The sequence below is a fragment of the Vulpes lagopus genome, chromosome 10, assembly GCF_018345385.1.
Source record: "Vulpes lagopus strain Blue_001 chromosome 10, ASM1834538v1, whole genome shotgun sequence".
Lineage (NCBI taxonomy): Eukaryota > Metazoa > Chordata > Mammalia > Carnivora > Canidae > Vulpes > Vulpes lagopus.
Window position 1 is genome coordinate 108,359,938 of NC_054833.1, and position 13,989 is coordinate 108,373,926.

The 13,989-nt window shown below is 46.1% G+C and overlaps 1 protein-coding gene across 3 annotated transcripts; it reads left to right on the forward strand.

Annotated features, from left to right (window-relative positions):
• Positions 1–206: 206 nt before the first annotated feature.
• LOC121500675 (dipeptidase 3-like) lies at positions 207–4,205 on the forward strand. Of its 3 annotated transcripts, XM_041772604.1 has the most exons (10): positions 207–391; positions 731–857; positions 1,244–1,373; positions 1,467–1,608; positions 1,834–1,903; positions 2,049–2,225; positions 2,512–2,596; positions 3,064–3,139; positions 3,623–3,758; positions 3,852–4,205. In XM_041772604.1, the coding sequence occupies exons 1-10, from the start codon at positions 207–209 to the stop codon at positions 4,089–4,091; spliced, it is 1,368 nt and encodes a 455-aa protein (XP_041628538.1). In that variant the 3' UTR covers positions 4,092–4,205. The 3 variants fall into 3 exon arrangements, with proteins under 3 accessions (XP_041628538.1, XP_041628539.1, XP_041628540.1); XM_041772605.1 differs by having other exon boundaries at positions 249–987; positions 1,086–1,373; XM_041772606.1 differs by having other exon boundaries at positions 249–857; positions 1,086–1,373.
• The last annotated feature ends 9,784 nt before the right edge of the window (positions 4,206–13,989 follow it).

Here is a 13,989-nt window from a genome sequence, read left to right on the forward strand (position 1 = left end):
GTGGGCCCGAGGACTGTGTCGCCCCCGGCGGTCACGCTGCGCCGCGGCGTCGCGGATCCCTGCCGCTGTGGAAGCCTTCTGACTGCAGCCTCCTCCTCCGGGCCGCGCCGCTGGGTCACCTTAATCGCCGGTCGGGCCCCATCGTCGCCCTGCGCCCCCGGCTGCCCCCCAAGACCGGCCCGTCCGCCTGTGTGGCCCCGCGCAGCATGCGGCCCCTGCGCCCGGAGGCCAGCCCCGCGCTCCGCCAGCGACCTCCGCTGCGTCTCCTGCTCCTGCTGTCCCTGCTGCGGTGGCCCGTGCCCCGCGCCCAGGCCACGCCCGCCCCCCCCAGCTCCCCAAGTCTGCGGGAGCGCGCGCGGGCCCTGATGCGGGACTTCCCTCTCGTGGACGGGTGCGTAGGTGCGGGGTGGGGCGGTGGGGGCGAGCCGGCCCTAAGGCCCTAAGCGGGAGGAAGAGGCCCTCGGCACGCAAGGCGGGCGGGCGAGTGAGAAGGCTCCCTTCCCGCCACCTCGGGATGTGCCCTCCCCTCTGTTCCCCGGGCCCCCTCGCCCCATTACCCCCTCCTGGTGTACCCCATCCCCCCTCCCAAAGCTGCACCTCAGGACTTCTTTTGCATTGCCTGTGTGACAGGGGGAGGTGGACAAGGACAGGACAGGACCAGGTATGTCGACGTGCCCAGCGTGACCTGGAGGTGCTGTCTCCCCCTCTAACCTTGTCTTAATGCCCCCAGCCACAACCATTTGCCCCAGCTCCTGAGACAGCTTTTCCAGAACAGGCTGCAAGATGTTAACCTGCGCAATTTCAGTCGTGGTCAGACCAGCTTGGACAAGCTTAAGGATGGCCTCGTGGGTGCCCAGGTACCACAGAGATACACAGGGTGCCACAGCATGGCTGCTGGGAATGTGGGGGCACTGGAAGCGAAGACAGGCCAGCTGCATGCATGCCCAGGTTCTGTGGGGACACCGGAGAGTGACCAGAAAATCTCTGGTGAGCGTGGGGGCTGCCAGAGCCAAAGGGACATAGTGGATTGGCCTTGGGGCATTCACATAGCACATGGATAAACAGCAGACAATGATGTTTCACAGTCCACAGTCTGGCTGCTGGCAGTAAGCTTCATGGTCATGCAGTATTTCATTCTGGGCCACTGACCTGCATAAGTACCTTGGGGGCAGAGGAGGAGTGGCAGGCCAAGGACATTGGAGACCACCCTAATCTCATGCCAGACCCCGGGGCCTGCCTCTAGTTCTGGTCAGCCTATGCCCCATGTCAGACCCAGGACCAGGATGCCCTGCGCCTCACCCTGGAGCAAATTGACCTCATTCATCGCATGTGTACCTCTTACTCTGAACTGGATCTTGTGACCTCAGCAGCAGGTGGGCTGGCAAATGGGGGGATAGATGGTGAGCTCCTAACTCTGGTGGTAGTGGTCCTGGGCCCTGAGCACTTGATTATCCATCCTCTTCTAGGTCTGAACAGCACTCAAAAGCTGGCCTGCCTCATTGGCGTGGAGGGTGGTCACTCACTGGATAGCAGCCTCTCCGTGCTGCGTGGTTTCTATCTGCTGGGAGTACGCTACCTGACACTCACCTTCACCTGCAACACACCCTGGTGAGCATAGTGCCTAGCCAGGATGAAATGGTAGATGGAAGAGGTGAGGGCAGAGGAGTCCACAGAGGGAGGAGGCTGGACTCCCAGCAGGTCCGGTACACTCCCGGAAAGCAGCTGGCCCAGATCCCTATTCTGTTCTGGAGGTGGGATGGATGGACAAACAGAGGGGCTACAGAGCCCATGATATGGCCTTCGAGAAATTGACCTCTTCTGGCTGTCCTGCAGGGCAGAAAGTTCCACCAAGTTTAAACACCACTTCTATACCAACGTCAGTGGGTTGACAAGCTTTGGCGAGGTGAGGACTCCTGTTCCATACCCCACCCCACCCATTCCCTACAAATAATGTGCAAATATGGGCATACCTGACATCTCCCCCACCTCACAAACAACAACAACCCACCTCACAACCACACACACAAAACAAAACTCTGTCTCTGCAGAAGGTGGTAGAGGAAATGAACCGACTGGGCATGATGGTGGACTTGTCCTGTGCATCAGACACCTTGGTACGACAAGTGCTGAAGGTGTCAAAGGCTCCCGTGATCTTCTCCCACTCAGCTGCCAGGGCCGTGTGCAACAGTTTGCTGAATGTTCCCGATGACATCCTGCAACTTCTTGTGAGTAGCTACCCAGCCCTCAAACCCAGAGCTAAGCGTGTTTCATACAAATATTCTTGACCTTGAACAAAGCTACTAGCCCGGGCCTCATCCTTGGACTCAAGGCTGGTTAACCCTCCCCCATCTCTGAAAATCAAAGCCAAACCGGCTCCATTCAGGGACCCACAAACCCAGAGATCAAGTCTCTTCCAGCCCCTGAAGCTAGGACTGAGCAATGTCCTCCCAGGGCCCCCAGACCATCAGGCCAGAAGAGCCAAACTGAGTGTCCATTTGTTTATCTCTGTAGAAGAAGAATGGTGGCATTGTAATGGTGACACTGTCCATGGGGGTGCTTCAGTGTAACCTGTTTGCTAATACGTCCACCGTGGCAGGTGAGCCTCACTTTGACCTCTTTTGCAGTTCTAGCTTGAGCCTATGGCCACGGGGCCCTCAGGACAGTTCCAGCAGTTGAGCACACCTGTTGGGCAATGGGCAGACCTCTGACAACTCAGGGGAGCAAATACAGCTCTTCATTGCCACCTAGATCTGGGACCACAGTCAAAGCTGATGTGTTTGGGGGAAGCAAATGCCTCTGCCTCTGACTCTTTTTGCTCTCACATCTCTGGACAGTACAGGCAGGCTCTCAAGGAACCCAGAGGCAGGGTGGCTCCTGGGCAGAAAAAATTCTGAAGTCCACTGCTAAGCCTATAGTCACTTTAAAACTCACAACTGGCCAGGCGCTCCATGAAGTCAGCTGCCATGGTGTGGAGTGCTGTGGGCAGAGTTGGCTAGGGCTGAGCTTCCCCAGACCGGGCTAACTCCAGCCTAGTGCTACCCACCACTAATCCCTACCCCCTAGATCACTTTGACCATATCAGAGCAGTCATTGGAGCAGAGTTCATCGGAATTGGTGGAAATTATGATGGGTCTGGACGGTGAGTGTTTCCTTGGGGTTTGTCTTGGGCAGGGGTACAGCAGGGAGTCCTTTAGTCTCTGTTCCCATGCCATGGTCCTCCTGTCCTTCAGACTTTGACTATAGGGTCTGGTTTTCCAGCTCACCTGATATCTCTCCACTCCCAGGGCCTGTTTCCTGGGCTGTCCCTGTCCCTCCAGTGGCCTGGTACCCACTCCCACTCCAGATCATCACATTCATTAAGTATTCTCCTCCCTCAAGCAGAGCTCATTTACCCAGCACATGCCCAACTCCCAGTCCAACCCATCTGTTTTGGGCCAATCATCTGCTCAGGGCATAAATGCCTCTGAAGCAACTCAGTCTTCAAGGAACTTCCAAAGTGACATTCAGTTGCCTGGAGAACATAGCCTTCAATTTTGCATATGTGATTGGGGCTGGTGGGACTGTGGGCCCTGGACCAGGATCAGGGCTGAGGTTCCATAGCTGGCTGACTCTCTGCCACAAGGTTCCCTCAGGGGCTGGAGGACGTGTCCACGTACCCAGTGCTGATAGAGGAGTTGCTGAGTCGTGGCTGGAGTGAGAAAGAGCTCCAGGGTGTCCTTCGTGGAAACCTGCTGCGGGTCTTCAGACAGGTGGAACAAGTATGTTGGCCTGGGTAAAAGGATGGTGCAGTGGTTTGAGTAGGTGAGGAGGGGTTGCTATGGGAGCCACTAACTGCTGACTCCCACCTCCAGGTGAGAGAGGAGAACAGTGGGCAGAACCCTGTGGAGGCAGAGTTTCCAGACAGGCAGGTGGTCACTTGCCACTCCCACCTCCTGTCTCAGCCTCAGAGTGAACATCTGGCCACACATCTGGAGGTGACCCAGGGGCCAATCAACCAGGTCCTCCAGAGGCCCTTGAAAGCCTCGCCATACTTTGTTCTAGGCCTCGTGGCTGCTGCCACATTCTCAATCCTTATTCTGTGTCTCTGGTGACCTGGCAGTCCTCCCCCTACCCTGAGGTCATTGTGGCAAAGTCTCACAAAGTCCCCCTCCTTGTCCTCCAGACACAAGTATATATATGCTGAGAATAAATATTTTGAATATGGATCCAGGTGTGAAAGTCCTTCCTTCTCCCTGGGGAGCAGGAGAGTAGGGCCTGGTGGGCTGTTGGTTGGTGAGGAGTCTTGTAGGTCTAGCCCCAGCTGCTCCAGGTGAGTGGCCTCTAGCTTTGTCTCTTTCTCTGAAAGCACAGAGGGATCTCACCATATTCTTATGCTAAAAGTCTGAGCCCACAGAAGAGCACAAAGGAATCTACTTCTGTGTGGTGTCTATCCCATTATGGAATGTGACAATGGGTGGATTTTGAGTCTCTGAAAGGTTTAACTGTGTGTGTGTGTGTGTGTGTATGTGTGTGTGTTAAGATTTATTTATTTGAGAGAGAGAGAGAGAGAGAGAGAGAGAGCAAGGGTGGGGGCGGTAGCTGGGGGAAGAGAGGCAGAAAGAATCAAAGCAGACTCCATGTCCAGTGCAGAGCCAGGAGTCCCGACTCACAGCTCCATCTCATGACCCTGAGATCACAACCTGAGCAGAAACCAAGGATTGGGCACTTAACACCGCGGTGCCCCATATGTGTGTGTTTTTAAGAAGTTGAAGCTGATACTATTTATAAAATGAATAGTAACTTGTTTGGAAATATCAGAGAGAAAATCTGTAAAGATTTTAGATTTTTTTTCACATAATGTCCTAATATTAAACTGATTTTTTTAGTGGAGGGGGAAAAAAATCAAGTCTTAAAAAGAAAAGGAAACTAGCTTCATTTGCTTGGCTTACTGCAGGCCCTCCATCTTTGGCAACTTTCCTTTCCTGATCTATAAGAGTGGGCCAGAGCCTGATCTAAGTTCCTTCCATGGGAACTTGAAATTGAGAGAAAGAGAAATTATACTCTCTCTGTATGTATATGTTATATACAGTGCCTGTTATAAATCATGGCCATATATGTGTAAGTCTATTTCCAAATTCTGTTCTATGTGTTTATTTATATCACAGTATCAATACCACAATGTCTTTTTTTTTATTTTTATTTATTTATGATAGTCACAGAGAGAGAGAGAGAGAGGCAGAGACACAGGCAGAGGGAGAAGCAGGCTCCATGCACCGGGAGCCCGACGCGGGATTCGATCCCGGGTCTCCAGGATCGCGCCCTGGGCCAAAGGCAGGCGCCAAACCGCTGCGCCACCCAGGGATCCCCACAATGTCTTAATCTCAGTAGTCTTCAAACAAGTCTTGCTATCTGGTAGAGTGAGTTCTGTCACTTTAAGGGTATTATTTCAGTCAGTGTTTGATCAGATAAGTAGATCCACTATGAATGATATAAAATAAGAGATTTATCATTGGGATTGGACTTCCTGCATATGTAGGAGCCAGTGGAAAAAGCAATGCAATCTATGTCTGTTACCTGTGCATCTGGTGTTAGGTCTTAGTCTATACAGATAAGCTAGCCAGAAGTTAGGAGGGACCACTGGATATGATGTAAAGGAGGACAAGGACAAATCGGGACAATTAGATATTCATTTAGAAAAATAAAAATAATAAATAATTTGATCCCTTAGCTCAGACCATACAGAATGCAACACACAATACAAAATTAATTTGAATATGTTATTGATCCAATGTAAAAGTTGAGAGAATAAAACTCCTAGAAGATAATGTAGGCAAACACTTTGGTGACCTCAGTATAGGGACACTGGATATAAAAAAACCTTTTTTTTTTTTTTTTTAATTTTTATTTATTTATGATAGTCACACAGAGAGAGAGAGAGAGAGAGAGAGGCAGAGACACAGGCAGAGGGAGAAGCAGACTCCACGCACCGGGAGCCCGACGTGGAATTCGATCCCGGGTCTCCAGGATCGCGCCCTGGGCCAAAGGCAGGCGCCAAACCGCTGCACCACCCAGGGATCCCCTGGATATAAAAAACCTTAATGACAAAGGAAAATATCGATAAATTGGATTACATTAAAATTAGAAACTTAAGCTTGTCATAAAATACCAGTAAAAAGGGGCACCTGGGGGTGGCTTAGCTGGTTGAGTGTTTGCCTTCGGCTCAGGTCATGATCCCAGGGTCCTGGGATCGAGCCCCACATCAGGGTCCCTGCTCAGTGGGAAGCCCGCTTTTTCTTCTACCTCTGCCTGCTGATCCCTCTGCTTGTGCTCTTCCTCTCACTGTGTCAAATAAATGAATAAAATATTTTTTAAAAATACTATTTAAAAGAGTGAAAAAGCAAGCCACAGAACAGGAGAAATTTTCAACATATATAATTGACAGAAGACTTGTATCCAGAGACAGACAAGCCAATATAAAAATGGGCACGAAAAAAAAAATGGGCACGATATTTGAAGAGGAACTTTATAAGAAAGGATATTCAAATGGTCAATAAGAATATGAAAAAGTAGACAACCTTATTAGCCACTAAGGAAATGTAAAATAAAACTCATAGTGAAGACAGCTAAAAAATTCAACAAGTGATCAATACCAAGTGTTAGCAAGGATGTGGAGCAACAAGCATATTTACACCCTGCTGGTGGCAGTATATATGGATAAAAACTGCTTTGGAAGACAGTTTGACATTTTTTACTAAAGTTGAAGATGCATATGTCCAAGGACAGTTACATACAACTTGCAAGAATCACTCAAAGTATGTTGAATGAAAGCCAGGACAAAATAATCTCTTATTATTCTGTGTGTATAAAGTACAAACACAGGCAAAAGTGATCTATACTGTTACAGTCAGTTTGTGGGTAGGTAATGCCTGGAAGTGGACATGAAAAAGGGCTTCTGGGTTCTAGTAAAGTGCTGTATCTTGATCTGGGGTGCTGGTTACATGAGAGTGTTTATTTTGTGAACATTCAGCATGCTATGTATGTGAATTTTTCTGTATGGATATTTTTTGTCAATAAAAAGTTTTTCTGGGATGCCTAGCTGGCTCAGTTGGAAAAGCATGCAACTCTTGATCTCCAGGTCGTGACTTCAAGCCCCACATTCAGCATAGACTCTACTTAAAAAGCAAAACAGAAACCAGAAAAGGCTAAACTTAATGTTCAGAGATTTATGCTCAGGTTGAGCGCCTTTTCTTTTTTTTTTTTTTTTAATTTTATTCATTTATTTGAGAGAGAGAAAGCAGAGAGGGAGAGAGGAAGAAACAGACTCCCCACTGAACAGATAGCTCAAAGTGGGGCTCAATCCCAGGATCATGACCCAAGCTGAAGCCAGACATTAAACTGACTGAGCCACCCAGAGCTGCCCCTCAGGTTGAGCTTTTAAATAGTAAACAAAATATTATCATCAAACTCATATATTTAGAAAATGCCTGATTTATACAACATTATATGTCAATTATATCTCAATTTTAAAGACTAGGGATGCCTGAGTGGCTCGGTTGATTAAGCATCTGACTTACATTTTCGGCTCAGGTCATGATTTCAGGGTCATGAGATCAAGCTCCACATAGGGCTTGGTCCTCAGCAGCAAGTCCGCTGGGATTCTCTTTCTCCCCCTCCCTCTGCCCCTCCGCATTGCTCTTTCTCTCTTCTCATTTTCTCTCGCTCTCTCTCTCTCAAATAAATAATTCTTTTAAAAAGCATAATAAAAAACTAAAGACTACCAAAAAAAAAAACATGTCTGTGATTGGTGGGGTGGCAATTGGAGGAGGCATGAAGGACATTGTAGAGTTCTGGCAACTTCCGTCCTCATACTCCCATTCCCCAGTTCTATTCTCCCAGGAATCCCTTTCAACACTTTAATTGTTGGTATTTACTGGTATTTTCCTCCATATTTCTAAATGATATATATAATTACTAGCTCTTTAGATATAAACTTTAGATATTATGTACTGACCCAGTAACTTGAAAAATGAAGATTGTTTAGCTCTCACTTTCTCTTTCTCCTCCTACTGTCCTCTAAATATTAGAATTATTCAGTTAATTACATCGTGTGTTTTTTGTTTGCTTTTTTTTTTTTTTAGAAATGCAGTTTCTGGGATCCCTGGGTGGCGCAGCGGTTTGGCGCCTGCCTTTGGCCCAGGGCGCGATCCTGGAGACCCGGGATCGAATCCCACATCAGGCTCCCGGTGCATGGAGCCTGCTTCTCCCTCCGCCTGTGTCTCTGCCTCTCTCTCTCTCTCTCTGTGACTATCATAAATAAAAAAAAAAAAAAAAAAAAAAAAAAAAAATGCAGTTTCTTTTTTCCTTTTTAAAGATTTTATTTATTTATTCGTGAGAGATACACAGAGAGAGAGAGAGAGAGAGAGAGAGGCAGAGACACAGGCAGAGGGAGAAGCAGGCTCCATGCAGGGAGCCCGACGTGGGACTCAATCCCAGGACTCCAGGATCACGCTCTGTGCCAAAGGCAGGCGCTAAACCGCTGAGCCACCTAGGGATCCCCAAAGATTTTATTTATTTATTATAGAGACACAGAGGGATAGAGAGGCAGAGACACAGGCAGAGGGAAAAGCAGGCTCCATGCAAGGAGCCCGACATGGGACTCGATCCCGGGGCTCCATGATCACGCCCTGGACTGAAGGTGGCGCTAAACCGCTGAGCCACCCAGGTTGCCCTTGTTTGCTTTTTAAAACAGCATTATTGAGATATAATTGACATATCACACAATTCGCCCATTTAAAGTGTATTGTTTTTTTTTTTTTAATTTTTTTTTAAATTTTTTATTTATTTATGATAGTCACAGAGAGAGAGAGAGGCAGAGACACAGGCGGAGGGAGAAGCAGGCTCCATGCACCGGGAGCCCGACGTGGGATTCGATCCCGGGTCTCCAGGATCGCGCCCTGGGCCAAAGGCAGGCGCCAAACCACTGCGCCACCCAGGGATCCCTAAAGTGTATTGTTCAATGGTTTTGTATGTCATGTTATTTTTTTAATCGTAGAAGGTATATAACAAATTTGAGAATTTAACTATTTTTGTTTTAGAGATTTTATTTTGGGGCATTTGGGTGGTTCAGCCAGTTAAGCCTCTGGACTCTTGACTGTGGCTCAGGTCATGGTCTCAGGGTCATGAGCTTGAGCCTCCATCCCCCCACCTCAGCTGGGCTCCATGTTCAGTGTGAAGTCGGCTCAGGATTTTCTCCTTCTCAGGGTACCTGAGAGGCTCAGTTGATTAAGTGTCCAACTCTCTTTTTTTTAAAATATTTTATTTATTTATTCATGAGAGACAAAGAGAGAGAGGCAGAGGCACAGGCAGAGGGAGAAGCAGGCTCCGTGCAGGGAGCCTGATACAGGACTCGATTCCGGGACCCCAGGATCACACCCTGGGCTGAAGGCTGGTGCTCAACCGCTAATCCACCCAGGCATCCCAAGTGTCCAACTCTTGATTTTGGCTCAGGTCCTGATCTTGAGGTGGTTGGGATCCAGTCCTATGTCAAGCTCTGTTCAGCATGGAGTTTCAAGATTCTCTCTATCTCTCCTTCTGCCCTTTCCCCCTGCTCTCTTTCTCTCAAATAAATACATAAATAAAATCTTTTTAAAAAGATTTTGTTTATTTATTCATAAAAGACAGAGAGAGGTAGAGACATAGGCAGAGAGAGAAGCAGGTTACATGCAGGGAGCCTGATACGGGACTCGATCCCGGGATCTGAGGATCACACCCTGGGCTGAAGGCACTCAACCACTGAGCCACCCAGGCATTCCTATAAATAAAATCTTTAAAAAATAAAGATTCTCTCTTTCTCTTTCTGCCCCTCCCCACAACTCATGCGTGCATGCACACACAATCTCTCTCTAAAATAATAAATAAATAAATAAATAAATAAATAAATAAATAAATTTAAAATAATAAAACATTTTATTTTTATGTAATCTCTATACTCAACATGGGGCTTGAACGCATAACCCTAAGATCAATAGTCATATGCTCTACTGACTGAGCCAGCTAAGTGCTCCTCATTTTAACAATTTTTAAAAATTTTATTTATTTATTCATGAGAGACACAGAGAGAGAGAGAGAGAGAGGCAGAGACACAAGCAGAGGGAGAAGCAGGCTCCATGCAGGGAGCCTGATGTGGGACTCAATCCCGGGACTCCAGGATCACACCCTGGGCCAAAGGCGGCGCTAAACTGCTGAGCCACCGGGCTGCCCTAACCATTTTTAAATGTAGAAATTAGTTGCATTAATTACACTCACAAATGTACAAACATCACTGGTATTTCCAAAACTTTTTCATTATCCCAAACAAAAACTCTGTAATCAAGAAGCAGTAACTTCCCATTTTCTCTTCACCTCAGCCCCTGGTAACCTCTATTCTTTTCCCAGTCTCTATGAGCTTTTCTATTCCAGCTAACTCTGTAAGTGGAATCATACAACGCTTGTCCTTTTGCATCCAGCTTATTTCATCGAACCAAATGTCTTTAAGGTTTATCTATGTTGTAGCATATATCAGATTTCATTCCTTTTTATGGCTGAATAATATTCCCGTGTATGGATAGGTCACAGTTTTGTTATTCACGCACCTGTCGATGAAAACCAAGGTTGCTTCCACGTTTTAGTTGTGCAGTGAACATTGACATATGGGTAATTGTTCAAGTCCTTGCTTTCAATTCCTTTGTGTATATTCCTAGAATAGAATTGCTGGATCATATGCTATTTCTGTGTTTAGCTTTTTGCCAAACTGCCAACCTGTTTTCAATGGCAGCTGTACCATTTTACATCCCCACCAGCAACATACACAGGTTCCAGTTTCTCCACAGCTTTGCCAGCACGTATTTTCCATTTCTTTGGTGATAGCTAACCTAAAGGGTGGGAAATGGTATCTCAACCACCAACTTCATGTTGTGGTCTTGATGTGCATTTATGTAATGACTAATGATGAGCATCTTCTGTGCTTATCGGCTATATCTTTGTCCATAAACTCCCAGTCAGTGTCCTTTCTCAGCTCTATGAAACCACTATTGGACCAGCTGGGAAGGTCCTAAGGTCAACCTATTCTCCCCAGAAAGCCTCTTTTAAAATATATATTCATGAGAGACATACAGAGAGACAGGCAGAGAGGCAGAGGGAGGAGCAGGCTCCCCATGAGGAGCCTGATGCGGGACTCGATCCCAGGAACCCGGGACCATGACCTGAGCCAAAGGCAGACACTCAACCACTGAGACACCCACGTGCCCCCCAGAAAGCCTCTTTATGTCAGTAATGTACATTTCTATACACTCTTGGAGTGTGCGTAGCCTTATCAGTCCTGACATCTGAAGTATATTTTAAGGAGGGTGAGTCTGTCCCACTTCTACAGGGTGACCTTTGTGCTTTGTTAGGACAACTGATTTTTCATCTAGGGCTAGCAGTGTTCTTCTGAAGATTCTAGCTAATGTCCCATATACTAAAGAGTCTTTTACTGGAGCTAGTGGGAATATGAACTATTATGCTCCAGGAACTGTTGAACCTACTTTTTCCAGTGGGTCTTTCTCTGGCCTTGATAGCGCTCTGTTACTGTGTGATCAATCCTCTGGTGGAGTTAAGGGGAACTGCTAGACATTTCAGACCTCTCTCTTCATGCAGCTTCTTTCTCTGGTATTCTATTCTGAAAATCTAGTGCTTTGACTTTCCCAAAAGTTGATTTTTTTTTCTCCTTAACTCAGCAAGACCACTGGTTCCATTTGGGCCCCCACCTTTCCTCCCACTCCCATACTACAGCTATCCTAGGGCTCACATCATTTTATTTTCTTTCAATCTGGGATCCCAATCCTGCACTACCTATTGTCTGATGTCTTAAAATCACTGTTTTATACATTTTTTCAGGAGTTCTATTTATTTTACACAGAGAGGTAACTTTGGCTCCTATTACGCCTCATGGTTGGAAGCAGAAGTTCTGTTGAGGTACTCCTCACAACCAATAATTTTTGTAAATGTTCCACTTATACTTGACAAAAAACATGAAATTTTCCAATTGTTGGATGTCTGACTATATACATGTCCATTAGTTCAAGTTCATCAATTGTATTGTTAAAATCTTTTATACTGTTGCTGTTTTTTTTCTTGATCTCTTAGTCAACCATGTTGACATCTTCCACTGTGATGGTGTATTTATCAATTTCTCCTTGAAGTTCTAGCAATATTTTCATTGAAGTGAAATTCACATAACGTAAAACTAACCATTTTAAAGTTTATAAGTCAGTAGCATTTAGAATAGTCCCAGTGTTATGCAACCATCCCCTATCTCCTTCTAAAACATTTTAATCCCCCCTAAAACGAAAACCTGTACCATTAAACAGTTACTTTCCACTCTCTTGTTTCCCCCAAGCACCAATCTGCTTTCTATCTCTATGGATTTACATATTCTGGATGTTTCTTACAAATGGAATCATACAAAATTTGACCTTTGGGTCTGGCTTCTTACATTTAGTTTCTTTCTCCGTTTTTGTTTTACTCTTTTTTGGAGGGATTCCTATTGTGCAGATAGATATCAGGACTTCTATTTCCATCCTCTGTCTCTTTTTTGTCTTCCATTTCATTGTCTTTTTCTTTCTTCTTTTGGGTGGATTGCTTAATTTGTTCTTTCCAATTTACTAATTTATTCTCAGCTATGACTTTCTGCTAGTAGATCACCTATTGTGTTCTTTGTTTAAAATATTCTTGTGGTCACTTTAATATATGGTCTCATATTTCTTTGATACTTCTCCCAGAGATGGATTCAATGCTTCCCTACTCTCTCTTGAATCTGGGCTTGAAAAATACCGCAGAAATGATGCTGTGCCTGTTTCCAGACCTAGGCGTAGAGAAACTGCCAGCTTTTACTCCCTGCTTCTTGCGATGCTCACTCATGGACTGCAGCCCTTGTGCCATAAGGAAGCCAAGGAGCCCATGGAGAAGTACACATGCAGAGGACCCAATCTCCTGATCCACTGCCCCACTGAGCTCTTAGCTTACAGCCAGTAACAACTTGCTAGCCATGTGAATGAGTCTTCTTGGGAAGGGATCCTCTGGCCCCAGCTGATGCCATATGGAGTAGAGATTAACTTTACTCAACCAGCAGATCTATGAGCAAATGTTTTTGTTGATTATTGCTTGAAGCCATTGTTGTTTGGGGGTAATTTGTTAGGTAGCAATAGGCCACTGGAACAATTATATTTCTCATACCTTATATATCTGCCTGTGCTTTTTTATATTTTCTTGTTTCATATTGATAATATTCTCTCTTATCTTTTATAATGTTTATTTGGCTAATTTGGAATTTTTGTTCCGTTGTGTTCTAAGAATTTTCCTGATAGATGTTTTCTTTTGAAATGTCTGTGTTCCTCGAATGTCTTTTTCTTTTTGCCTAGGAGTATCTTGATGGTACAGGCTACTTGGACAGTCAATGGTATGGGGGAAGTTGTATCCTAGTCATAGGGTCCCTCAGAGTCTAAGGTTGTCAGTTGGGCTGCAGTGGCCTATCTCCTCACACAGTACTTCACCGCACCCCTGGGGAGAGGCTGTGTGTAGGGGTGTGGTGAGAGGTATAGGAAACTCTGCAGGGCATTAGGGAAGACAGGAAAGAGGGGGCACATGTTCATTCTTTATTCAAAAGATGTGTTAGGGAATGAATTGAGAATACCAAGGTGGCAAGACCAAAAGAGTCCTGTTCTATTTATTTATTTATTTATTTTTAAATTTTTATTTATTTATGATAGTCACACAGAAAGAGAGAGAGAGGCAGAGACACAGGCAGAGGGAGAAGCAGGCTCCATGCACCAGGAGCCCGACGTGGGATTCGATCCCGGGTCTCCAGTATCGCGCCCTGGGCCAAAGGCAGGCGCCAAACCGCTGCGCCACCCAGGGATCCCAAAAGAGTCCTGTTCTAATGAAATCCAGTCTAGTGGGCATGAAAAACACTAATCAAAGATCCCCACCAACACA

What these genes read in the sequence shown, in the direction of transcription:
- LOC121500675 (XM_041772604.1), top strand. Translation starts at nt 207, where the DNA reads ATGCGGCCCCTGCGCCCGGAGGCCAGCCCCGCGCTCCGCCAGCGACCT. An exon ending in GACTTCCCTCTCGTGGACGG is followed by an intron (nt 392 to 730) that starts GTGCGTAGGTGC and finishes TAATGCCCCCAG; the next exon opens with CCACAACCATTTGCCCCAGC. An exon ending in ATGACATCCTGCAACTTCTT is followed by an intron (nt 2,226 to 2,511) that starts GTGAGTAGCTAC and finishes TTATCTCTGTAG; the next exon opens with AAGAAGAATGGTGGCATTGT.